This window comes from Colossoma macropomum, unplaced genomic scaffold (genome assembly GCF_904425465.1).
Source record: "Colossoma macropomum unplaced genomic scaffold, Colossoma_macropomum, whole genome shotgun sequence".
In the NCBI taxonomy this organism is placed as follows: domain Eukaryota; kingdom Metazoa; phylum Chordata; class Actinopteri; order Characiformes; family Serrasalmidae; genus Colossoma; species Colossoma macropomum.
The window spans coordinates 16882353-16910222 of record NW_023494794.1 but is presented as its reverse complement, the minus strand read 5'-3'; the positions used below and the strand labels follow the sequence as shown (position 1 = coordinate 16910222).

The 27870-nt window shown below is 38.4% G+C and overlaps 2 protein-coding genes across 2 annotated transcripts in view; one reads left to right on the top strand and one right to left on the bottom strand.

The window, feature by feature from the left end:
- Positions 1-15914, bottom strand: part of fam102ab (family with sequence similarity 102 member Ab) — a 62589-nt gene extending 46675 nt beyond the window's left edge. Inside the window, exons 1-3 of the mRNA XM_036580417.1 lie at positions 15823-15914; positions 15484-15520; positions 14886-15202 (exon numbers count right to left, since the gene is read on the bottom strand). Coding sequence (XP_036436310.1) covers positions 14886-15031 — 146 coding nt within the window. The 5' untranslated portion in view covers positions 15032-15202; positions 15484-15520; positions 15823-15914. The remainder of the gene's footprint in view (positions 1-14885; positions 15203-15483; positions 15521-15822) is intronic.
- A 2412-nt stretch (positions 15915-18326) lies between these two features.
- The window catches only part of slc25a25b (solute carrier family 25 member 25b), a 29063-nt gene continuing 19519 nt past the window's right edge, over positions 18327-27870 (top strand). The window contains exon 1 of the mRNA XM_036580400.1: positions 18327-19320. Coding sequence (XP_036436293.1) covers positions 18970-19320 — 351 coding nt within the window. The 5' untranslated portion in view covers positions 18327-18969. The remainder of the gene's footprint in view (positions 19321-27870) is intronic.

Genomic DNA, 27870 nt, shown 5'->3' with positions numbered 1-27870 from the left:
AGCCTATTTGGTGACCCTAGAGGAATGCGAACTCTGACCAGACCTTCCCCGGCAGACTGTCTCTACTGAAGAGTCCACTCAGAGAGTTGTGAGAAGGTGTGCAAGTAGCACGTCCAAATCAGAAACACTGTGTGACTTAATGTTAAAACTCTAGCGCAAAAGAAAGGAGAGCTGATCCCAAATCCTCTTCAAAACAACAAACAGAAGACAGAGTGATAATCTTGCAAGGTACTGAAAATACATATCAGTGAAACACTGTGAAGTTTCAGGGAAGAAGGATAAAGAAGCTGGAGATCAGTAGGCTGATTGAAAATTAATGGCTAAATGTTTTTGGGCTATTTTTCCATGTTGTAGTTTCACAGTCATATGTTTATAAAAAAGATGAAATATAATAGTTGCATTTGACAAAATAATTAGAAATGACACTAATCTAAAACAAATATCGAGCCAACAGCAGCAGAAAAGCTGGATTGGATATTGAAGGAAAACAGAACAACTCCAACCAATTCTGAATTGTGTAACAAATCCAGCCTGAAACAGCACAGAAATGCTTGTAGCACAACACAATGTAAAGTGAGGTAAAATCAGTCATGTTATAACCACGCCAGTCCCAGGTACCCTGTCATGAAATGAATGGTTCATTGGAAAATCAAACATATACAATTCTACCTTTACCTTAAAACGGAGATCACCCAAGACAAGTTTGTTTTGAGGCTACAAGGCTAATATAGTTAAAGTAATTAAAGTCTATGTTACCTGAGATTCATTTTGTTATTGTGTTATACTCATAGTTCCACAGCAATGTCTTGGCTAACTGTTTATGTTCACAACTCCTTTAATTTAAAGTTAGACGGTCATCTTCAGTGCCATTGCGTTTAAAAACGGTTAAATTTAAAGCTCATCCGTTGTTAGAGAAAACAATATCACAGCATTGTACTCAAAGTTTAAGTATCAGTATCAGTACTGGAAAAGAAAAGGCAGTATCATGCCATTTCTATCAAAAAAACAGTTCTGCTAGTTCAAACTAATTTGTCACCCATTACTTTTCCTTTTTTCTCCCACTGTGGAATGTACACTTTGGCTTAGTTTTTGGCAGCCTGGAGGCTTTGATTAAGAGCCAGATGGAAAACCTCAAAGCTAGGATGAAGACAATGACGAAGATGAAGGGTGAGTGCTTGACTGATCTTAGGAATGACGCATAAACTCATTTGCCCAAATGTCTCAATATCAATTTCAATATTTATTTGTTGCTCACACAAACACCCACCCACAAACACACAGTTCCATGTGAGAATGTCTCAAGTTTCAGGAACAACAAGAATTTCATGTCAATTTAGTTACTCTGGAGAATACTAATACAAATACAGGTCTAAGCTAACAAAATCCTTGTTAGCACACCCTGAGTATCATCATACCAAATCATTACCAAACACTCACATCACTTCAGACCCGTAATTCAAGTGTGCAATATGTAGATGTGCTTTATTCAACTTTACGAGAGAAGAAGAAAGAGTGGAAGGAGAGAAAGCATAAACTGACCAATCACAAACTAAGGCTGCTTTAACCCCTGCTTTGTTTGGTGTGGATCAACAGAACTTTTTCTTTAGCTTAGTGTACTCTGATGGTACACCTGTATTTGGATGCGCACAAAACACATGAAACATGAACTAGAGCTGAACGATTTAGAGAAGATATCTAATTGCGATTTTTCTGACCAATATTCAGCCATTCATATTGCGGTTATTTTCAATAAAGCAAAATTCAGGCCTGTTTTTTTTTTTTTGCTCAGAACACCAGCATGTCCAATGTTTTTTGGAGACTGCCAGATTGCCAGTCAGTCATGGTTTGGTTGTTATATACACAGCACATGAATGTTTAGTTGCATCTGATTGGTCTAACTCGTCTACAATATTCTAACCTATCAGTTAGAAAGGAGAAAGAGGTAAAAATCAAGTAAGATTTACTTTTATTACTCCAATTTTGATCCATTTAGACATTAAGTGTCTCTAATTTCACCATAATAGGTGGGTTTACAGATCTGATGAAAAATGTATTTAAGCGATAGACCTATGATAGTCTAGCGAAGATTAAGAGGACTCATATCATGGAAAACAAGGTTTTCCTTGAATTCTTGAAATAAGAGTTTGAAAATTTCAGAATGTAATATTTACCCCCCAAATTCATTTGATTGAAAGTAAGCTGCAAAAGGCTGTTTTGAATATTCTGTTTTTTGGTGATGTCACATAAAGTAACATACCGCCTATTCAGCTTACAGTAGTTTAGCCCTGCCCAATCATGCTGAAGTTATAAGGAGTGTGTCATATTGTTTTTTGAATGAAATATAATTTGAAACATGCCTCTGGCTCTTCAAATTTTATGATGAATGAACAAAAAGAAATCGTCCAAAATTACTAGAGAAAACATCTGGTTAAAACACATGAAAGTAACAGATCAATTGCATCCCCACCCTATTCACAGTCAAAAAACACCCACACGTACAATATGGAGCATATTCTTATTCTTTGTACTGTGAAACCAAATATAAAAACATACGATGTTATAAAAACCTGAACACACCTAATGGTGCAAACTAATTAGGTGTGAAAACAGCCTCTGAGGTGCAACAGAAATATTTGACCTATGAAACGTTGAACCCTGAATGACCCGCGACCCAGCAAAAGCAGCAAGCAAAGACGCAGCTGGGGCTGGAGAGAGTGCAAGAATGCACACTCCTACTCACACATGCTTTTTCTCTGCCCACAAAGAGGCATATATACACTCTCATATAATTTAGAGTGAACAATTGTTTCTGAAGCTCGAAAATCCGACTACTGTATATACTTAAAATTAAAGGGTGCCAAAAGGGGTTCTTTGGAGTGATGCGAGGGAAGAACCACTTTTGGTTGCCTAAAGAACCTTTCAGTAGCTCTCTAAAGAAACATATTTTGTAAATGAGATGCTCTGTGAAAAAGCACGTTGTTTAACGAACGTTCGCATAATGTTCGTTTTTCCTAGAACCGTATGTCCAAAGCCAAGAACCATTCAGGGACCTTATTTTTATTTTTATTTTTATTTTTAAGTGAAGGAAACGTGCAGCTTGTAGAAAGAAGCAGAAAAGAGAGAAAAACAAGAGAGCAACCATGGCCTTCTGCAACACTCTCCTCCCTCAATTCCCTCAGGATCACATTTAACCTACTTCTCTTTAGAGCTCACTTCCAGATGCTACTCAAATTCCCCAGCTTTATCAATCTTTCCTTTTCTTCCTTCTTTCCAAGCAATAATAACAAAGTACCGTAGCAGAGAGAGAGCGGGCAGAAAAGGAGGAGAGAGACAGGCCTGGTAAATGACAGTGTAGAGACCAGGGCCTGTTTTCATTAAGCCTTTCAGAGCAGGAGTGCTGAGCCTGGATCTGTTCCTGTCTGTAAGAACACTGTAAATCAGAGAGGAATCTGATCATAGAGCTGCACTTCTATTCTGAGAGGCAAAGAAGGGCCCAGAATTTGCATTTTATTATGACTCTTTGAACAAACCCAGCTGTTCCCATTTGAATTATCTGAACACAGATATCTAAGCATACCACATAACTTGGCTCCTTCAGAAAAGCACAGTTAACTGCTGCACTCTCATTAGAGCCTTAGATAAAAATGCAGATATTAGACAACATTGGCCAATAAATTGTGCATGATGAATAATTACAGACTCCAATATAAGCTTGAATGAAAGACCATCTTTAAAATGTCAAAAAGTTCTCTTCACATTAAAGGTCAAAGCTCCAGACTAACCTTTTGTTTCATATTTTTATGCCGTGGACATATTTTGGGCTTGAAAGGGTTAAATGTTTGGGTGCTATGTGATATAATTGGCTAATTAGTATACATAACATGCACTCAATTGTGTGTATCACTACCATGTTTACTCATATTATAGAGATACTATAAAATTCAAATATACAATGTGAAATGTTACTTCAATGTCTGCTACAAGCTTTAATTAACCATGTTTAAGTTAGAGCACGCCAAAAAACAAATAAACAAATAAATAGATGCAAATGTTAGCTTGATGTTAATATTACATAGGAATTCCCATTGATAGGCTAATGGAAATTAGCATTATGCTAGTGGCAGAAATTGAATGAAAAATGCTAAAGGTGAATTAAAAACAGTTTCTAAATTCAACATTACAATATTTCAGGTGAGCATCAATGGCTGGCACGTTTATGATTTTATGACTATACTTTGAAGACATTTATTGCTATGCAGATCAATTATCCTTGAACTCGTTTAATGGAGATAGTGTTAGTCTGGAGACTTGGAGCAATCTTTTGAACAAAAGCATGTTTTGCATAAAAAACAATGTTTCATTAGAAGAATTTTCACCTATACAAATAAATCTGTGAAATTTTAACATTGGAACTCTATTTTATCTGTAACATGATATATGGATAAAGCCTGATTTCTCATACAATCACATTTTATACTATGAGCAATAATTCTTATTTTTTTATCTTCTGCACAGTGGCAAAGTAGAAACTTCAGTAAATACTTGTACATAAGTGGAATGACAAAGATGAGCTGAAATAATTCCAAACATCTTGAGCAAATCATGGCAGAAACTGGAAAAACTGTTTTCAAAAACTCAAACTCCAGAGACCCATTCACTTATTTCTGGCCATTTACCTGTGTCTGTCCTGTGTCCAGCATATGTTTAGCATATGGAGAGTTAAAAAGCTCAGTCTGTCCTCTACAAGTGCAGGTGGAACAGAGTGAAGCTCATCAGCTAAGCTCATAAAACACATGGACCACAGTAAGAAAATGTGACGTATCATACTCACTACCTACACTACTGTGCTCTGTTTATTTGTTGTTTACTCTGTGCTGTAGAAGAAAACCTGAAGCCACATGTAACTCCACTACAAACACTGGATGCGCCAATATGGGAACTGTGGGCCGATGCCAATAGCCAATATTTTTGATGTATTGATCTCCCAATACCGATACCAATACATAAATATTTGTGAATATTTTAGTGCTGATGATATTATCAAGGAAGCACTGTCACAAATATTCACGTGTGATATTGTTTTTAACAAAATAAACCTGGTTAGTCTTTAATATGTTAACATACCATAAACTCTGATAAAAACATGCATATTTGCATTAACTCTTTAAACTGTAAGGGACTGTATGTGGGTCTACACTACATTACCTACATATTACCTTCACACTAGTCACTGAATAACTTACAGTAGCAGCTCAATAAATAGGTTATTATGGGATATATATATATATATATATATATATATATATATATATACATACACACACACACATTTATATAAAACTGGGCTCAAGAGATTAAAAACATTTTTTAAAACTTTTGACAGGCAGTGTAAAAACACACATACAGTGGTCAGTGGCTCAAAAGCAGTGACCCAAGTCTGCTCCCTTCCAAGTCTGCAGTCTATGGCCACAGCCACTGGGCTACTGTAGCCCTCAGGATCCAATGACCTACTGACCTGAGTGTACAACTTCAGCTTTGAGCTCATGGGACCGAGGTCACTCACGCAGACATGTATATGTGTGCGTGTTTGTGTGTAGCTACTCAACAGGAGGTGGACTATTTTCAGCAGTATGGGCTTCCCTCAGACCAAAACCCTTTACAGGAAATAAGCATTAAAGAGCATTTAAAGTGTAGACAGAGAAACAGAGAGGGTAAGAGAACGAAAGTAAAAGAGTGAGAAAAGAGAAACAGAAAGAGAGGGAGGGGGAAAAGAGAGGTCTAATTTCCAACCTAAAACAAAGGTCTGTGTTTGTGTATCAGGGCCCAACTGATATTAAAAATTTTGTGACCGATACTGATGCCAATTTTAGGGGCTAAAAATTCTGATAACTGAAAATAACTGATGTAATGTGTTTTACCCACTGATATGACTGTCAGTTTAAAATCACCACACTTCTTAAAGTCAAATAAACAGCAGAAACTATTAAGACTGCAGTCTTATTATGTTTTATGTAGTGTAACAATTCAACAGTATTATCTGCCACCTTTCGCTTGTACTTTCATAGACAATTAAGCCATGAATCGCAATTACTGGTATGACAAATAATCATCAGCTAAAATTTAAAGACATCAAAATAGGAGCACTACAAGGCCAGAAAGTCTTTAAAAACATGTTAAAAGACTTTACAAAGCATTTAAATGCTATATGGCAATCAGTGCATGTCCATCTTAGTATAATAGACAGATGCACCGACATGGGAACTGTGGGCTGACGACAATATTTCCATATCTGCCATTGCTGATACTGATACACAAGCATTCCTAAAATGTAAAAACTGGAACTACATCTACTTGCATAGGCATTATGTAATGTACATTTATGTAGGATTACAAATAAAGCAGTAGCCCACCATTACCCAAAGCGAATTTAAATTCATACAAATTGGTTACTAATTACTGCTTACTTATTGACAAGTTTTATCAAGCAATTGTGACAACCCTATAGCGCACACAACAAAGACGTTGTTTTCTTCTGTACCATCAACTCATGTCAAGCTTTGTGTCTATCTGTGTGTGGTACAGTCCGTGTAATGTGGGGGTTAAAGGCTTTCACTATGCCACAGTCCCACTGCTCTTATGGTCAAACCAGTAAATCTACAAATGCAGATAATGCAGCTCAGAGCAAGAGAGAGAGAGAGAGAGAGAGAGAGAGAGAGAGAGAGAGTGTATTAGATTTATAAACCTGGTAATAAAATGGTTTAAACCTCAGTGCCAAATACTCAGTTTTATCCCAGTTTTTAATGCTGGGCTTTGCTTCACTGAGCTTCTATTCTATCATCCTCAAATTTAATTTCTTTCCCTCGCTCTCTCTCTCTTACTAAGCCAGTATCCTCGCTCAGCCAATAGCAGCTCGGTCACCCGGAAAATAGAAGACACCGAATACCTATCCAGCAGAGAGATGAAAAGAGAGAAACATAGAGCGAGAGAGACAAAGAGACACACACAACAAGAAATAAGAGTGAGAGGGAGAGAGAGAGACCTTTACCAATGCTAGCAGCACTGTCATCACTGACTGATAAAAAAGCTCTCCAGTCTTCGCTGATTAAATTACAGCCTAATCTGAATCTTAATCTCAATCTGCCCCTGGCTCAAGGCTAGACTTACCAGACTGAATGTCTATTCAGACATACATGCTGCCCCTACATTTCAGAATGAGGAATGAACACATGTGGATAGAAAGATTATGTGTGTGTGTGAGAAAGAGAGAGAATGTGTACATATACATATAATGGTACGCAAAAGTTTAAACTCCTCGAAGTCAAATCTTGTTGAGTTTGTAAGTAATAATTACACAAATTTAGCAAGTTAGTGAGTTAAAATAAAATATAAAATGTGTCATAACTTTTTCACAGGCCACATTTTCTGGTTCATTGTCCTCCAACATGTTAAATTCAGCAAAAAATGCATTCAAATATGCAGAAGTCTTCTCTTTGTAGAGGATGTGTACTTCCATTTGCCCAAGAAGTGCCCAAACTTTTGCATACGACTGGATACACAGCACTAATTGGCTTTGAATGTAGGGCTGTGGAATATTTCATTTAACCATCAGTGCAATACTGGCCTTCGCAATCCTCATATCAAAGAAGACAGCAATTTGCTACGTTGGTTTAAATTATAAAGGCCAATGTTTAATCATGTCCCTCAATCATCCACCAGCGTTAAATATATTGCCATGGCATATTGTAGTTGCAGTAGTAAATAAACCTGCAGAGCCCAACTGATCCGGGAGCTTGAATAATTTACCTTTGATCACATGTAACTAAGCAACGAGTGCAAACAAACCAGTCACATGAATAGGCCTTTGTCAGTAGCATTAATCCATGATATGTTCATTTCTTTTTCTATTTTCCAAAAGCTTTTGCATAAGCACCATCTCTCTTTCTCAAGAATGGACATGTGAAATATATCCTCCATCCCATATTCACAAGTAGGAAACACACTCAAATATAAAAATTGTCACCGACACCAAATTTAAGGAACTAAAAGTTCCAATAACGGAAGATAACAGTAGATATAATTTTATACGTTTAAAACTCGGCCCAAAGGTTTACAAAGTTAATGAATTAGTTACAAAGTGGTTACGAGGTGATTTATCAGAAAGAGCTCACAAAAATTGCCATGTTACATTAGTAATGCTAGTCACTACAACATTATAAGCCATATCAGTTCTGTTAATTAGAAGAATTTAACAAGCAACTCATCAGATAATCTATTCACACATAACTTGTCTAGTGGACTAACAGGCTAAACTGTTAAACTGGTTAAATGATAATACAGTCTTAATAGCTATAACATTAATCTACAAATGTATTGTTATATCACTACAGCTTATCACTTACAGAAGCTCAGATCATAGGAAGACCTAAGATGAAAAAAGTTATGCATGTTCTTTTTGTTTGTGAGCAGTAACTCAGAATATTGCAAGACATTTTGAACTTAGTCTGTGAAAAAGTTCTTTCATGAAATTCAGAGCGAATGTCAGAAAAGAGCAAAACATAAAAAAATCTTAATATAGTTGTTATTCCTCAATAGTTCATTTTATATTATTTTCTTTTTACTGAAAAAAATAATGCTCATTTTTTTATTACAGTATTTTACATTTACAAGCCACATTTAAGATTAATTGACATTATTATTACTGCATCCCTAGTTGCAATATAAAACCAATCATGAAACTTTCAGATACAAATACATTTGCAGGACATCAATATTGCATATCGGCAGATATTATTGGCCTAACAATATATTGTTTGGGCTGTAGATCAAACCAAAACATGCAAACTGTTATGGGTGTAAATATAAAAGGCCATCACATCAACACTGCTACACCAAAAAGGCAGCAATTATTTCAACCTCTGCTGTAATAATGCCGTTGTGTGTGTGTGTGTGTGTGTGTGTGTGTGTGTGTGTGTACAAAGAAGCATAACAGGAAGGAGCCTAGAGCAACATCTCTGTAATGATTACAATTACAGCGCAGTTTCATCACATCAGTGGAGCCTTAGAAAACACACCAACACACACACACACACACACACTCTCTCTCTCTTTCTTACTTGATGGTTTCCATGGCAACCACAACCACTATTCGCATGAAGCTTCAGCTTTGAAATATAAAGACAGATCTAAAGACTGGCTGTTTATTGCTCAGCTTAAAAGAATAGTTTAATTTATAGAACTTTCCCCTTATCCCAGATCAGTCAAGTCATGCTTGGTATTCAAATTTTACTTCTTTAGCTGAGAAGTGAGACTACAAAGCTAACATTACTAATAAACACTAGAAGTAAACACATACACATCTCCAAAACTTCTCAACTTGCTCTAAACGCGTCCTGGTCTTCATTAGGTCGCACAGACTTGTCGATGTGGTTTTGAGTGGGGTTTTTTCAACCACTGGGCCATGGACCTCAACTGGGCAGTGACGCACCCTTTGGTGGTCCTCGGGCAAGTGTTGAAGGGGGCAGTGTACCTTAGTGGGCCATGTGATGGTCATGCCACTTTGTCCAACACTGAACCTAAGTTACCCCATTCTGTTGCTACTTTATGTTCACTGATACATGTCATGTACTGCTGGGGTAGGCATTCAAAAATACCTTAGCTGCGTTAAAATTTCCCACAAATTTTAATTTTAAGCAAAAACCTTACGTTTTGTTTTCCTGTGGGCCTTCATGCTTTCTATAGATGGGCCTTCTCTGGGTTCTGGGAACAGCATAACTTACTGTGAACTATAAAAACGAATAAAACTGCAGGCCGTCAATTTAACTGTGCAAAACGTTGACTCCAGAATCAGACTCCCCTTCACGTTCATGCGAATGGGGGACATAAAGACGTTATGCGGACATATGGACACTAGATTACAGTTCTGTTTATTTCTGTTGTTTCTATTTGCAAACACACTTTAGTCTTGCAGTTTCAGCACTAAACTGAAGAAGCAAAACTTGGACACAAATCAGGTCTTGGCTACATCTACATCTAGGATGAGTCGACCACATCTAGGGTGAGTGGAAAATTGTGTATATTTGTTTTCGCCAAATCATTCGGTTAAAGCCAAGTGCAACGTCCTGCAAGATTAGCTACACTTTTAAAAATAAAGGTTCCTAAATGGCTGTTGGCTTGGACAGCTCTATGAAAAACTTGGTATACTATACTTGGTATGGAAACTTAACATGTGTGAGAGGTTTTTAATCGTTAACCTTCTCATTTAACCGACTCATTTACAAAAGTGGAAAGGTTCTTTAGCAAAACAAAACTGGCGTCACTCCAAAAAACTCTTTTGGCACAATGATTTTAAAGACTGTGGGCTGAAGAATGAACAACATTTGTATTTATGCATCTAAAAATGGTGGCTAAGCAAGAGAGATAACAGCACTCCTAGTCTCTCGCCCATGGTGGTGAGTTGATATGGCTGCTTTTATTGCAGGGATGTGATATACAGCTGTGCTTATCTCACTGCAGCTCTGCCATTAAACCGTTGTTCCACCATCAGCAACAACCCTGCCATCCTTCAAGCTTCACTGCCTGCTACTGGCTAGCTGCCTTTTGTGCTCGTCTAAAAAGGGTGTAAAATGCATATCTTAAGGAGGTAACTCCACAGCATTCATTTTGGAATGTTGGAATTAATTATAATAATTTTCATTAATGTATGAGCTCATTTTTTGGGCCAAAATGAAAGTTATTTTACAGAATTGACATAAAAATGGCCTCAACCATTCTGGAAAACTGCAATAGTGGGTTTCAGATCAGCATGAAAAGCAATAATTCAAGCCAATCTATTGTGTTGTGCTCTTCATTCATTGCGCCAGCTCAAGCGTGGCATCCTTCTTTGTTTACAAGATCCGCAGAGCCCTCTTTGGCCAATCAAGCGCTTCACAAGGGCAAGCCACCCAGATAAAGAGCGGGATGGAGAAGAAATATGAGAGAATGCTGGAAAAGAATGAGAGAGGGGAGGGAGAAGAGAGAGAGAGAGAAAGAGAGAAAGAGAGAGAGAGAGAGAGAGAGAGAGGGAGAGGGAGAGAGAGGGAGAGAGAGAGATGGGATGCTGTGGCTTAAGCAGACAAAAAGCTCTCTGTGTGCAGTATCACTTGAGCCTCTGTGTTTCTCTCTCTTTCTCTTTCTTTCTCTCATTCCACATCTCTGCTTTCTCCCTCATTCTATTTGTCTAGTTTTATCTTTTCTTCTTTTTTGCCCATTAAGCTCCAGCTCTCTCTAAACCTGCATGCATTCTCTCCATCACGACCACTCTTTCCCACCAACTCCTCATCTCACGTGGGACTGAGCGATACAAACAAAACATTGTATTGTGATTATGTTGCTACACACAGCCATTGAGATATATGTTTAGACTGATGAACCATTGAGGGGATGTGGTTATAACTAGAGTCTATACAGGAATATATTATGGATAAACACATGGCGATATGTGTAGCGATACAGCGATGGCAGTATTTCTGAATCTACTGTTACACAGGGTGTTTACGCACGAGTGAAACTGATGCTCCATTCAAATCTGACAGTGTACTATTTACAATGTCTAGCAAATAGCAAAACTTGGTATAATATTAGAGTTTTACTCTTATTTATTTTTATTTGTATAATAGGCTTTGTTGGAGAAGTTGTTTTACGCTGGTCCCTTGTTTGCACTTTGAGGGAAGTTCATTCAGCTTGTTTTACTTATGCTTTTGTGTCTACAAAGAAAGTGAGTATATTACCAACCTTGTTAAGAAATTTATGCTCTTTGTTAGTTGGGTACTCGAGTTTAATCAGCAGTAGTAGTAAGTTATTTGTTTGTAGCCAGCTGCGTTTAGCGCTTAGCCTTTAGCATGTTATTTACTTATTTATCTTTCCAGAGCCACTTCATGCTGTAAACAGATGTCACATGCTTTCATATACACATAGGCAATGTGTCCTCTCCCTGACTACTGCCTGTGCTGCTGCCTTTGCACCTAACTTCATTACTGTGGTTTTTTGTACACACATTTTAAGGTGAAATTAACTTATTAACATTTTTTAATCATTACTTCTTTGTTTATTATTATTGTTGTTACTTTTTTAACAAATTTTCAATACACATAGAAAATGTCAGTTGTTTATCTGGCATGTTGCATCATTTTATCAGACAGTATCATTTTGTGACACTTGTTTGTGATATACATCGTGATGTGATATATATATATATATCGCACATTGCAGCCATTTGTGATAACAGCACTGCAAAGATCGATTTTATGATACATTGCAGCCCTGATCTCTCCCTCCTTTCTGAAGAACAGTGATAAGTCAGGGCATCCGGGACTTAACCTCTCCGAGCCTCTGCTCATTAGACAGACGGAGCATTGTGCAGGCTGAATGTCGAGGGCATTTCAGTACATCGAGCCCACGGGTACACAAACGTGCCTGGCACTACCAGAGAGTCATTGCACCCACGCCACACCGCCCCCAGTGCCGTGTGCTCAAAAATACCGTGTGAACACAAAACACACACTGCAAACAGGCTGTGCTGACCGATTTATGGCTAGCATGGAGATACAGCCACAGACTGTAATAACTGTGTTGATGCATTGTGACGTATCAGCCTGAAGGTGCCAATTCAACTATATTGATTTTGGAATGTCAGAAAGGATTAGAATCAGTTTTAATACTCAAAATGTAATTCTCAGGCTATTTAAGGAGGCTCACATCTACCAGGTAGAAGAAAAACACTGCCTGTGTTTTTTTTTCTCTTCTTCTGCAGCAGTATGTCAAAATATTGACTTAGTATCTCTAAATAATTACTAAGTCAGAATAATGACCCATTTTCACAAAACAGTGAATTACTATCAAAATAATAATTTAATTACCTGAAAATACTTACTATAAAGACTTACTATATAGAAATAACGACGAAATAATAATTTCATTACCTGAAAATACTTACTATAAAGACTTACTATATAGAAATAATGAGAAAGCATTTCTAAACAATTATTTTTTTAAAATGTAATGATTTATTATTTTGGCATGCTACCTTAAAATCCTGATAAAATAAGTAATTACTTGAAAGTCTACTAAGTCAATATTTTGAGACAGTACATCATTATATCGAGACTCGAAGTCAATATTTTGAGGTGTTAAGGCCTTATTTCAAGACATTAAGTCAATATTTTAAGAAATCATTATTTTACAATGCTAAATTAATATTTCAAGAAAATCTGTAATTATTTCAAGACACTAAATCAGTATTTGAGGAAAATGAGTCATTTTGAGATACTAAGTCAATATTTTGAGAAAGCAAGTCATTAATTCAAGAGAGTAAATCAACATTTCAAAAAAATAAGTCATAATTTTGAGATACTAAGTCAATATTTTGACATACTGCTGACAGAAACCTGGAGGAAAAAGGCTTCCATCGTTTTCATGAAAGTCCAGAAAAACTTTTTTTCTATTAATGTGCTATTACTGGGTAAATACTGTGTAAATAATGATCAAACCGAATCCTGGTTAAATTTGAGATTACATGATGCACTGAATTCTACCTTAAAGAATCATAACAGAATCAAATAATGTTGAGGCCAGAGATTTCAAGCAGAGTAATAACCAGATCTGCTTTGTTTAACCCTGAAGTGATCCACTGAGGTTAAAAAAACGGCCTTAATTACATACACAAGGTGACTGAGAGGATGGATCTGTAGTGACAAGCATTTGTACTCGCTCTCTCTTTCACACACACAAAGCCACACGAGATTACAGTTATCCTCAGTAGTACGTATGCAAAACTGTACTCCACACCCGGCCGCACCTGTGTGCCTGACCTAAGCTCTTCTTCACATACACAAGCAAAGCTGTAGGCCTGCTCAGTGGCAGCTGTCAGCTGTCATTCAAAACCACAAACATACAACAGGTAAGTCTGGAAATGGGTGCACCAGCTTAGTAGCCTGATTAAATGCAATGAATGCAGGAAAAAAAAGCAGAACACCTGAACAAAACCTTCAGAAGCACACAAAAGACTAGCACAGATCACTGAAAGACAAGTAACATGTAGCAAGTCTTGTTAATATGGCCAAGACCTTTCTGCCCTTGCTTACCATTGCCACAAGACTGGATATATGACTTTAAGATTAATTAGGATTATTACAGATTACAGTAAAGGGAAAAAAGTACAGGACTAAGGATGCACCAGTATGGGAATATACTATATTTTCCATTTATGTACCTGTTGAAGCCAGTATATCTACTGGATTACCATTACAGAGTAATGTTCTGTAATTATGTTCTGCTCTTCAGAAGTACAATAAATACATCATCAAATATCGATTTGAAATTTTTACCAAATCTAAGCATCAGTCTGATGCCGATAACGATTCCAGTATCATTCTATGTAAGATAACAAAGAGCATCTCACACTAAACTAAAGCACTAAGAGTTGAACCAATTCTCATCTGTTCCAAAAAAATCTCCTGTAGGACACTGAAAGACTCTAGAATATGAACATCTTGACCAATCCAACCATTTCCGGGGTTTCCCAAACTTGATGTTCCCTGTGCATTTCAGTGCTTTCCCTGCCCAAACACAGCTTCATTACCCTAATGAAGAGCTTGACAGTGTGCTGATGAGCTGAAGTGGGCGTGTTGGAGAAGGGGAAACACTAAAGCATGCAGTGCCAGGGGATCTCTAGGACCAGGACTGCTCTCAAGTAAAGTGGGTCAAGCGAAAAGGTGCGAGAACTTGACCTGCGTGTTGCAAAATGTCTTGAAACCCCACACTGACCAGGCTTGCCACCCACCCTGGACAAAAGCTCCTAGAGAAACCCAAAGAGACAGACTAATGCTGATGAAGAAAATAACAGTTCTTACCTGGATGAAGAAATGGCAAAGTCTCCACCTTCCAACAGTCTGATTTTGCAGAAAAGCATCCCGTTTACGAACGGCACGGCCGTCAGCTCCTCCAGAGTGAAATGGACTTGGAACTTGAACTTCTTCTTTTTCATCAAAAACGCCATAGTCTTTTGTGCGTGGTTAACTGGGTGCTGCTGTTCCACTCTTAAAACTGAAGAAACACCGAAGTAGATAATAACACAGGGACAATCTGCCTTCTTAATCTGGCGCCTGGAAGTTCTTCTTCTTGATGCCTCTGCTTCGGTTCAGCATCTCAGGTGAATAGTGTGAAAGCTCTGTAACACAAAACCGCTGTCAGACGAAACGCCATATGCAAGATATTTGCACGAAAGGACGAGGCTGAAGTTGGCTTTCTATTCGCCAGCTTCTTGTTCGAACTGTCCCGTTCCACCTTAAATGGTGCCGCAGTTACATTCTTACTGAGTGTAACTGCTGCGCCAGAATGTAACTGCTGCACTATTTAAGGTGGAACGGGAAAATTCGAATAAGAAGCTGACTCCAGCTTCGACACCAAAGGCGTCCGTTGAACCTACCTAGGTTCGCTAACTTAACCTACCTCAGGGAAACCTCAGGATACCTCACGGTCCAACTCCCTGTGACAGAAACACATCAGTTATTATCGTTGAACAGTGGAGTAAACGACAAGCTCTCGACGGTAAACTGACGTTAGCTAGGTTAGCATATTTTTCCCGTCAATTTGTGAGCCGTTGCCCCTAACAACACAACGAACTGAACTGAGTTAACGTTATAGGCAGTTTGACAAAGAGACTACGCTGCGCCGAGTCCTTTTCATAGGCTATTTTTGTTCAAAATACTGACCAAAAACAGACAAAACAGGCATAATGAAGCATTACTTAAGCTTTCAGAGCTACTGGCAGAAACACAGTGAACCTACCCAACTGTAAGACCCTCTCTGTCTCTCGGCGTACAACGTACGGAGCAGCTTGACTGCCACTACTGAACTTCAAGCTCTGCTCATTCTTTCAGCCCAAGCTCCGCCCACCCTGACGCGTGGACTTCCTTAAATAAAACCAGACATCTGCACACTGCACTGAACTACATAGATGTCAAACAGAATAATGTGAATTATGCTGAAAACACACAGACCCCTTTCTTTGTTTTGTATAAAATCCGAAGCCTGAGACACATACAAATCAAACGTGTGTAATTTGTAATTAAGCAGTAAAGTGCATCTGTAAAGCAGTGATTTAAAACACGGACCTTTTTTTATGTTTATTCTCAGCTCCACCATGCATGCTGGGTTTTTTTCTCTCATGCTTCAGTATGATTCACGTGTCATGTTTTCCAATGCATGACAAAGACAGCACGGACCTTATATTGCGCGTATGTAGCGCCATCTGCTGACAATGAAATGTAAAAAACGATGACTCATTTTAGGGTGGTTTATTTCAAAACGTTCGCATAAATCAATGAGATTTAAATAAACTCACTCAGAGTGAAATGTATTGAATTATGGGGAAAATCCATGGGAAACAGTTACACTGGTGGTGATAGGAACCAGGCGTCATTCACATATGTAAATTCAACAACAAGCGATTGCAAATTATTTGTACCCCTGTGAAAATATTTGCACCGCTTTGAAAAGTAGTTTTAAAAATCTGAAGCATTCAATATGTCTAAAAGCTACATCTCAGGACGTTTTTACATAAAAGGCTTACAAATATGTTTCCTGATGCCTGAAACACTGTTTTAAAATAGTTTTGAGATAAGATTTTGGCTTAAATACATGCAGGGTAGAGAGGTACATGGTTGGTTGTTGTAATGCAAAATAGTGCACAAAGAAAGCTTTTTTTTCAGATTTATTATTTTGAGTGTTACATTTAAAGAACTCTGAAGACATGTGGTCACTGGTCTATTTGTATAGTAAATAAATGTGGCTATACTTATCCATTTCACGGTCATTTCGAAGAAACCAAAGTCACTATGTTTCTCTACAATACACATCTAACCACTCTGAATAACCTTGTTTACATCTCAATGGTTAAACTATGCAGAAACTTTGAAAAAATGGTGGAATTTCCCTTTTAAACCTACGCTTAGCCTGGAAAAGATTCTCAGTGGTCTGTAATAGATCTACCATCATAGTATAACATTGATAGTGTGCTGTATAATGATATTTTCACACAGTCATATAGTAATCTATAACACTTGTAGCATTGTGTGGTAAACCATAGTAATGATCTGAAACACAATACCGTTCTTAAATGAATCCTGTAGAAACCTCTGTGGTATTATTCTAACTCTTTTTCATAAAGGTGCTATACTGTTACAATGTAAGCCTTTTGGGTGCTATATAGAACTCTTTTTAAAAAAGATTGCAACCATGGAGTACCGGAGAGAGAGTGTTGTGGCTGCCAACGTGGGGCCAACATTTTCTTTGCTGCAGTTAAACCAACAAACAGAATATGTTTTTTTCTAGTTAGAGCCAGAAATGAATCATCATTTAAAGGCAGCAGCCTTACACAACATGATATTTCACTGTTCAGCAAGTCAAATAAGGAGGAAGACACCAATTTCCAAAATTATGTTGCTCATGGACAGTCCCGATACATATGCACAAAGGAGCCAATTTCACCACCAGAACAAAAATCACAGACTAGAAAGTGAACAAGTTTCATGAGAAAAACTTCGAATGAATCAGTTTATGGTCAGGATTACTGGGGGCAGCATCCAAATTTTTCCAGGCAGTAGGCCAATCAATTTCCTTCTCAGTACAGTTAAGGTCTCTATTGCAAGGGTGACAGACAGCAAGAGGACCACATACAGATATTAATAAAAGAGAATATATTTTTGGATACAAAACCTCTTACATTCAGGATTTCTTTATCACAGTGGAGGGATTTCAGATGATTGCACATCATTTTTGCATAGTGCATGCTGGGTATTGTACTGAGAGAACACTGAGGGTCGGAAACACAAAAAGGATACACAATTCGGAGTTCTTTCAAACCGATTAGGCTGAGGGATTTGAATAGAATAGCACATAACATGAGCAATCACATGTTAAATTCTAGTTTCAGGCCAGAATGCTAAGCACAAAAAAATGCATTTATGCTAAGGCTTTTGGATGTAAGATATGTATAAGATGTCCAAATGTATTGGTTTTGGAAATGACAAATAATTCTCTTTTCTAATCGCACAAGATGAAAAAGAATCGGTATCCGGATATTAGCCTTAGTATTACTTGATCGATCAGAAAATCGGTGATATCGTCCATCCAAGCATTTAAGACTACCCGGCGAGCGCTACAAATCTCAACTGTGATTGGATAAACAGACCGTCCATCACGCCTTTGTCTGCTCGCCCCGCCCCGTTTCTCGCCAACTCATTCATCTCCAGCTCCGCCTCGTGTCTCGCTCATTCTAACGTTACCGGCATTTTCATGTAGTCGGCTGTCAAATAGACCACCAATTTACCGGATTGTTTAGCTGTGTTCCGCCTAAAACTGGATTTTTTAGTCAAGTTGAAGATTACACAGATTTTTTCGCCACGTTCGAAGTTTTTATTTTGTTTTTTGTCGGTTTTATGAAACAAAAACTTCGACGCCGGCTTCTGGCGAGCTAACGTTACGCTCGGCTAGTGAGAGCATCCACCTCATCACTGCTGGCGGATTCTTCACTGCTAACGTGAGTGCCTCGGGTTGAATATGTACCTTTGGCTTTCATTTCTAACCTTTTTTGTATTTTGTTGAGACTGCTACGCGAAGAACAATGGAGTGGACACAAGCGTACGAACAACTCACTTGAACAAATTTGAACATCACCAGCAATTTTGCTGCTGGCTTCCTCGCAGCGGCGGAAAACTGACAATTAAGTACTTTAAGCTAGCCGGTTTGCTAGCACAGCACACCGGCTAGCCAGCTAGCGTTAGGTTAGTTAGAAATACACCAGTTTTAGTAGTGCTAGCGTTCCAGACACTTTGTAGAGGTTGTTGAGTGTAACTGAGAAGTTTATCTCCCTGAATTGTAACTAGTTAGGTTAGTATTCGCGAATAGCTCGTTTTAATCTGCCTGAATCGTGGGATGCACCAGGAAGGCTCGCTGGTTTCGCCTTTACTGAGCGGAGTTTTCTGTCAGTGTCGTCCGGAAGAGTATCACGGTTCAGACCCGGGTGGTGGAGGAGGTGGTTTTGGTAGTGGTGGACGAAGCCCAGCAGCCACGGAGATGCGTTCCTCGGTTGAACCCAGCGAGGTGTCGGTGGAGCCGGACGCTACGGCGCAGAGCTGCTCGGTGTGTGGCGGACCAGAGCAGGAGCATCGCTTGAAAGTGCTCTTCCAGATCCTGGATGTGAACAGAGACGGAGGGATCTGTGTAAACGACCTGACCATCGGGCTCAAAAAACTCGGAGTCCATCGCACCGAGCATGAACTTATGGTGAGTAATTGTGGCATTTGAGATCATTTTTTTCATCTCTTATTCGTTTTGGACCTAAGGTTGGAAAATGGTGGATTCATTCAAGTCTTGTGTTTAGCTTAAGACGTTTTAGAAGCTTAGTTAAATAGCAGTGAGGCTTTCTGTGAATAAAGCTCACCATTTTGCCTTCTTGCAGCAGAGTAAAGCACAGCTGCACAAACTCTTTATCTCTGCTGGCTGTATTCTTCTTAGGGGGTGGGATTAGTGAGGCTTTCAGTGCTTTTTGTTGTTCCGGCTGCTGATGTGGACAAATGGTCATTGTAATGTGTGGAAGCAAGAACAAAACCATTGGCACGGTTCTTGCTCTGGTCTGGAAAAAGTATGGAATTTTAAAGCATGCATTTCTAAACCTGGAAAAGTATGGGAATTTAGAAAATGTTCTGGGGAAAAGGAGCATTGCTGTCAAAGCTTCAGTGTGCCAAAATCTGCTTTTAGAAAGAAAATAAATCCAAACATGTAGAGAAATTGCCACATTAAAGGCTCTGCATCAGTTCCCATTGTTTCCCTTTGCTATATATATAGCTATGCTGTATTACTGGCCTTGGACTGACTAGCGTTGCAATGGAGAAGAGTGGTGTACATGGTAGGACAGTATGGTTTGTCCTGCCAGTTTTACAAAAAAATCAATATATTAACATTTATGTCTCAGTTCTATTCAGGTACACAGAGTAAAGCTGGCGTAGATGGACTTTGGTAGCAAATGTTGTTGTTGTTGTTGTTGTTGTTATTATTGTGATGATAAATTCATTTTTTAGTACGAATACAAGTAAATGAGCAGGGTGTCAGGCCAATACCTGATACCAGTATCAGTATCGATGCATCCCTAGTCTTAAGATTAATACTAAAATAATAGCCCTGCAGTTTAAGGGTTAATGACATTTACAAACTACAAGAGAACTGAACACAATGCAATCTGGCAAGAAAAAGATCTGGGATTTCTTCACGAGGAATGGACAAAGTGATGCTCCCACATCATTTCATTGGTAAAGCCTCTTTTTCTCAGGCCTGTCACTCAGAGTGGTTGTGGAGCTTCTGTCCACTATCCTACCTTCTGCTTTCTCTTTTAAATATGTTAGTGAGGAAAAAGACATTAGAAGCCGAATTTTGGACTGTTCGCATTTGGTTGCCATCAGCACGTCTGTTGATCCTGAATATTTGAGCATCTGATAAAAGTGTGTTGCTATTTGAATCTAAGAGCAAGGCCACACTAAGCAAATGGTCCTCTGACATGCAAAAAATTTCTTATGCCCAAATATGGTGGGGCATTTCCTAGGAATGTGACAGTAATTTTTAAACATGCCTGTCAGCAGCACAAACATCCGAAAGGAATCACAACATTTTCATCATCAGATAAAGACGTGAATCCTGCTTTAGGATACAGAAGGAGTAATCACATAACTAGGCAGAAGAAAGGGATCTAAGGATAATAACCACTGGTGCAGAACAAACAATGAAATGAAGGGTGATGCACCAGGGAAGTGTTTGATGACGCATAATATGTCACTAGTGCAGTGTTGATGTGACAGAGGTCTATGATTATGGTGCAAATGACTAGCACACAGTTGTTCAAAGTATTGTAGTCAGATTTAGAATATTGTTTGCAATGATGCTTAAGAGGGAATCATTCTGTTTATGAATTAACAACATTGGCTTTCATGTTCGACCTAGCTCTGAGACGGAGCTGCACAATAGAGCATTTATGAATAGTTGTTGAAATATTAGCCTTTGGTAAATTGGTACTGCAGAAGGCTAAAACATGCATGTTTATTTCTATGTGTTGTATGTTCACCTTCTTGCTCGGTGCTTTGACTCATGTAATCCAGTAGAAGTAAACTGCTTCTAATTAGTGAATTCAGCTACTTTAAGGTAAACACATTGTTGACATGGGTGTTCAGCTGCGCACACACAACTTCTATAATCGTCATAGAAAAGTATTGCGAATAGAGCAAAAACTGACTAGAAGGGTGTAAAGCCCCCCAGCACTGGGCTGTGCAGCAGTGGAACTGCATTGTCAGGACTGATTGAGCTCCATCCAATAACTTTGCAACGAGTTTGTGATCCAGAACTTATCAACATCAGTACTTGACCTCACTAATGCTTTTGTGGCTGAATGCAACCAAACCATCACAGCCAAGTTCCATCATCTAGTGTAAAGCCTTCCAAGAAGAGTAGAAGGTGGACAAACTCTTTATGAATACCCTTGATTTCAGAAGAAATATTAGATGAGCAGATGTTGACAAACTTTTGGGCATATGTTGGTTAAAATAGTGTGAGACAATCTTTAGCCATCTCATGTTATAGGTTTGCCAATGTATTTTTAATATATTGCAAGAACTATCGCAGTTAGTACGTAGCAATAAAATCCCAATGCTACTATGTTGCCCATATTGTACGGCCCTGCTCTGAGACTGTATCTTAGTGGTTGCATGGTGTTCTTTTGAAGCAAAGTGCCCATGTCAGTGCTGCATTAGAGCATTACTGCTTAAGCCGGAGTGGTCTCAATGATCTCAGTATAAGCAGAGTTTGTGGATCAGGGTGTTCCTGAATGCCTGGGATACTAATATAGCCTGGAATGTGGCCTACTTCTGCCAGCTCATGGGACCTACTGTCAGTTCTGATTTACTGTGCTACAACTTACTTGCACTGTGTGTGCATGTGTGTGTTTATTAGGCTTAAGTAATGTCTGGTCAGTTACAGTAGCTTCTCTCAGATGAGCAGATCCAGTCCTCTGATCACTGTACCACATTGACTCAAACTGTGGGAGCTTTTCTCTAAGAACAGGAAATGGTCATCTGCTCAGAGAAAACAGCCTCAACTGTTTTCTTTTTCCTTATGTAGTTCTCTTTTAGGCATCATTCCTCTACACCTTTTTTGACGCTTTTTAAAGCCTCTGTTTGTTTTTTTTTAGACCACAGCACACGTGGCCTGCTGACTACAGAAATTTACCATGTGATGTCTTCCTTTGTTCTGTAATTTGCCAGAGCACTTTAAACAAGATGGGAAGTTCTTGCGCAATAGGCTTGAACAGATTAGTGTTAAATGGTTATGTTAAGTAGTAGTCTTTTCAGAATAGGCCCCTAAAGTGACTAGTGTAGCCTGTGAAGGCGAGAGAATAAGAGAGGGAATTTCTCTTCACATACAAAAGCAGGTTGGGAACCAGAAGCTGACCTGAAAATCTAGACCAAGTATTTTGCAAATAAAATATTTTAATAGCCTGACAGTTTGCAAATTTTGTTCCAGCCACACCTTCCTGTTAAAGATGTTGAGAGCATTGTTGTGTGGGCTGTAAAATGTGCAGTTAACAGTTCTTTTTATTGATGAGTTAAAGTTAAGTTTCTTTATTTAACAAATTTGTCAGGAAGAGGAAGAGTACTGCTTTTTGTGTGGAAAAGAAATAGTTCTGTATTTGCGATAAAATTGCAGTCTCATACAGGCTGTTTAAAGGGATGTGGTCTATCGAAAATCCTCCGAAAATTGCTCTCTCCCTCTTTTTCTGTGTGTGCACGCGCATGTTTCCATAATGACTATTAAAAAAAAGCTTACAGGACAACACTAAGCTTTTGTCCTTCCTCCTCTTCTGCAGCTTGCACTGTGTGTGTGTGTGTGTGTGTGTGTGTGTGATCTTTGTTCTCCTGACCTTTTGCCCTCAGCCTTCCAACCAATTAATTTCCTCCCAAGCTTTTGGCCAGCCAGCTTCACTGGATCACTTTTTGTGAATGAGTGAGTGTTCAACCTATCACTCTCCATCTTAGGCCAGAAACATACTCATCACAAGAACAGGAGCACAAATGACCACCATCAGCCAACAGTGTCAAGGTACTTGTAAAGATAAAAGTATTGATCAGCTATGTATCGATATCTGATGATTTTCAGTCCAAGTATGAGATTGGTGATCGGCTGATATTTCTCTAACTTAGCTGATCATGGGAGCTGATTAGTGACGTAAAACCTGTAACATTTGGCTGCTTCTGCTTAGTGAGTCGAGAGGAATCTTAAAACGGTACCAGCATATCGTCATGATTGGCAATTTACACAATAAAACCTTATTATTTAATTCCAGTGTAAGTCAGTAAATCAGTGTCAGTCATTGGCCCAACAGTGCTGTGTGTGTGTTTTTAATTTTTAAAATTTTTTTTAATTGCTCATCAAACCGACAAAACATTGTCATGGCAGTGCATGCACTGACCTCATTAATAGGCTGGCGGTGCGTGTCAGGCTGAGAGTGCATGTCTGCCACTAGACCCTAGCTAACCTTAGTTACATTACTTGTTGTGTTGTTGTTCACCTTGTTATACCATGCCATTTGTCCATACAGTATTTGCGAAGGGTTTTATGGCCACAAAGATCTAAGCGTTGTTTGCCCTCTGCAGCTTTGAATGTGGTATCCAGCCCCGCCCTCAAACAGTATCGGCTGTCGGCCGATCGTGCTGAAAGACGATTCATGATTGGTATTGGCCCCAAAAACACTGATTGGTCAAACTCTGTCTACTTTTATACAAACTCAGCATACATGTTGACTGTAGAGGAATGTGTGCTGTTCTGTTGGAATGCAGAGGAGGGAACCAGTTCTGCAAGAGACTCATCAGACTGCTGGTCTGCCAAAGACAGTTCACTGGGCAAAAGTTTGCTAGCGGTATAAGTCAGCTTTGTCTTGGCTATGGTTATAGCACCTTTTGCTGCGGTGCTCAGAACACAGCTTGCTCTTGTGTTGCATAATGAATTATGGGTGGACAATATGACAAGATTATCACGATACATTTCCATGATACACAATATACATCACAATATTTTGCTACACAAACATAATGCACTACTAGTGCATTATGCAGACAATTCTGATTACGGTGTTTTTTTTTTTTTATTTCACTGAATTAAATCCAATTAAACAGGCCTAATAATGCTCTCTTTTAATGAAACATCCTGTCTTCTTTAACTGTTCCAGATATCCACTCTATGCTCAGAAAAGCATATTGTTTATCACAATAGCAAAATTTATCCCGACAGTTATCACCATATTGCCCATCTTTGTTGTGTGTTCACTTTTCTTGTGTGAAGTATGTTTGTCAGTGTAAAGATTTCAGTACATTATTGGAAAATTAGTATTCAGTATTTGTATTTACATCTACAGCTGGGTAATATGACAATCTGTATTGTTATTGTGATAAATTGCCACAATACAATATGGTTTTCTAAACGTATTGTGGATATTGTCAGTACTTGTACAACACTAACCAGTTATTCTCATTATAAAGAGAGCGCAATTAGTCCCATTTAACTGAATTTAGTGCGACACAGTATGCCAAATATTAAATAAAATCATTGTATTCACATTTTTTGATAGTATTTTTTAGAATGTAGCACTACTGGTTCTTTTTTCTCTGTTCCGACTGATCAGATGTCTGAAAAAATAAATGTTGTGACATCGTATATCATGAAAATTTCTTGACGTATTGCGATATTGTATTTTTTTGATTTACCATATCACCCACCTCTGTTTTATAACAGTATCCATCTTTTTCCTCTGGTCTCTTATGAGCGCTTCTAATTTGCTTTTGCTGAAAATGGTCACTAAAGTGGTCAAATAATTAAAACAAACATTTAAAAAATTAAGCTGACACTTGGTTTTAGTTAAAGGGGAATTGCACAGATTTTTCCAAATGTCTGCATAATTGAATTGATAAAACATAGTCATTCAGAGTGGTTAGATTTGAAATGGTCCATTCTAGAGAAACTTACCAAGTCAGAATTGTTCACAGCAGTGATGATAGGAACCAGATGTCTGAATCGTTTAATGCCACACAAAACTTGTATTACATGGTTACGAATTTGCTGCCTAATGTCTGAAACGTTGCTGGAAGGTTTTGCCCTTAAACGTATTTTTTTTACATGAATGCGTAGTGGAGAGGTATGTGCAGGTCATTGTAGGGCAAAGTAGTACTCAGATAATACAGATTTTCTCTGATATATCTGACCATTATCAACAAAGCGCATTAAAAAAAACCCCAGAGGACAAGTTAGTTCAGTGGTTGTTGTAGATAGTAAATAAAATGGCTTTGTTTGTGTTGAAGACATTGTGACTTTTGGTTCCTGTCACAACAATTGTTAAGAAATCTGACTTTGTAAGTTTTTCCTCAGTGAATCATTTCACAGAACCCTTTGCATGATTAAAGGGTTCTTTGCATCATTTCTTCAGACTGACAGAGAATGTGCTGTAGATAGTTCTGTATAGAACCTTTTTGAAAATTGTTACGGTGTCAAGCTTGTAACAATAGAAGAATGCTTTTGGATGCTATATAGAACCCTTATCCAAAGCGTTCTATATAGAAAGATTCTGTAAAAAACCATCTATAGCACATTTATTCACATTTTCCATCAATCTGAAGAACACTTTAATCAAGCAAAGGTTTCATTGAGTGTGCATGGTTCTATACAGAACTAATTTCTTTACTAAAGAACCCTTGAAGCACCATCTTCTTTAAGAGTGCAAACCCAACCAGTGTTTGTGTAAAAAGACATTTTTTTTCACATACAAAAATAAGATCTTGATCTCTAAATTGAAAACCTGCCTTACTCCCATGTCTCACACTAAACATGGCGTGATGTTGCTGGTATGCATGCATTCTTGAGGGCAGATCCTATCATATGACTTTTGGTTATTGCGTAGATAACTCAAAAACTTTATTGACAAGTGAGCCATTCTGCTCTGGGCCAAGACTGATTAAATAAATTGCCTTTACTCTGCATGGTTGTGTTCAGAACATGTGAACGAAGCGGACTGGGAGCACAGCGACATGACTTGTTCCGATTTTTTATTTTTTCTCTCGCTCTTCGAAATCGCTCCTAAATTGCTCAATCCTGTGAGCCATGCGTTCCTTTCTTTCCCCCAAACTGACTACCTGTGTGACATAAATGATGCAGCAGTGGCTGTAGCTCGCACATGATGGCCATTCATACACTGTGTCTACGAGCTTTTCGGCAGATCAAGATATTGGAAATTCACAGATCACAGCAAAGTTCTTTAGACATAGTTAGTCTTGTGTTGTCCATTTTGCAAGAATGATAAAAAAGAACACATTAAAAAGTATGTGCATTTGTTTACCTTGGGCAGATATTTAGATTGGGCTAGCAAGCCTAAACCTTCTGAAAAAAGCCTGTGTAGCTTGAATGTTTAATTCACTTTTCAGTTAATAACAGCTATAAATCATATGATTCATGAAATAAAGTGTGTAGTGTCTTGTCCATACATTCAGGACTTAAATATCATAAGAATGGATCATATAGAGTGGACATGGAGCAGGGTTTCTCTGACATGTGAGCAAATGAGGAGTGGGAAATAGAGAACCCAGAGCGATTACAGAAATGCTTTGAGCCAGAAGCAGAAATGTCTGCTTCACTCATGCTCTGGTTTTGTTAGTTGTGCCATGGAATACTGGAGAACAGGTGCAGAAGTGAACCCAATCTTGACTGATTAATTCAGCACACTCAGAAACCTCATCATTAGGGTGTCTCCAGGTGCCACTTACTTGGGCTCTCAAAGTCAAACGGCTTATTAGACTTCCTCAGCATTTCTAATCACAGAGAGTACTTATGAAGCCTACATGACTCACGGTGTTCAGGGACATAGCTTTCTCAAGTAAATAGCATACAAACATATGTACAGATTAAAGGAAAATCCCAAAGATTTTCAAAATTTTCATAATTAAATGGTTAAGCCATGTCAGTCAGAGTGGTTTGATGTGAAAAATTCTGTGCCAGAGAAACTTGCTGAGTCAGAATTGTATATAGTGGTGGTGAATGGAACCCAATGCCTGAGTTTAATGCTTCAAAAAGCTATGCATGACAAAGTAATTACGTAAAATGGTTACGAATGCACTGCCTGATGCCTGAGACGTTATTTTACATTATACAACATTTAGTTCCGGCCACGCAAGCTGATTTGTTGAGAAGCATTCTAATCGTGTTTTTATTTCGCCATAACATCAAATTTTTTTCACAAACACTGTATCACTCCGCTGAGACGCCATTGCTAAGCAGCAACATTGACAGCTGTAGGAGACGCTCAAGCCATTTGAACGTTTTTACTTCTTACTTTGTGCACAAACAGAAAATGGATACTTTTAAGATTACATTTGACCTACAGCCGATTTGGTCAGACTCTGAAGATGAGACTACACTAAATTCCAAAACTATCATTACCAACGAGCAAGCTTTTCAGTCGGCAGCTGTGACAGAAGAACACCTAAGCAACCTGGAATTAGCCAGAAATGAGCCGAATACCATTTGCCAAATAAGATACCATTTGCCAAACAGACTGCCTGGAACAAAACAACATTAATATTGATCTAGCAAAAATTGACAAAACTGAGCTAAACTTGATATTGCGGTAGTTGTATGGCTCAGTCCGTACTTCAGAAGGCGCGGCTTACAGCAGACTGTGCAGCGAATGAACAGAGTTTGTTACTCTGACGTAGTAACAAGCTGCTTGTTAAAGAACTATAATTTGGTGTAAGG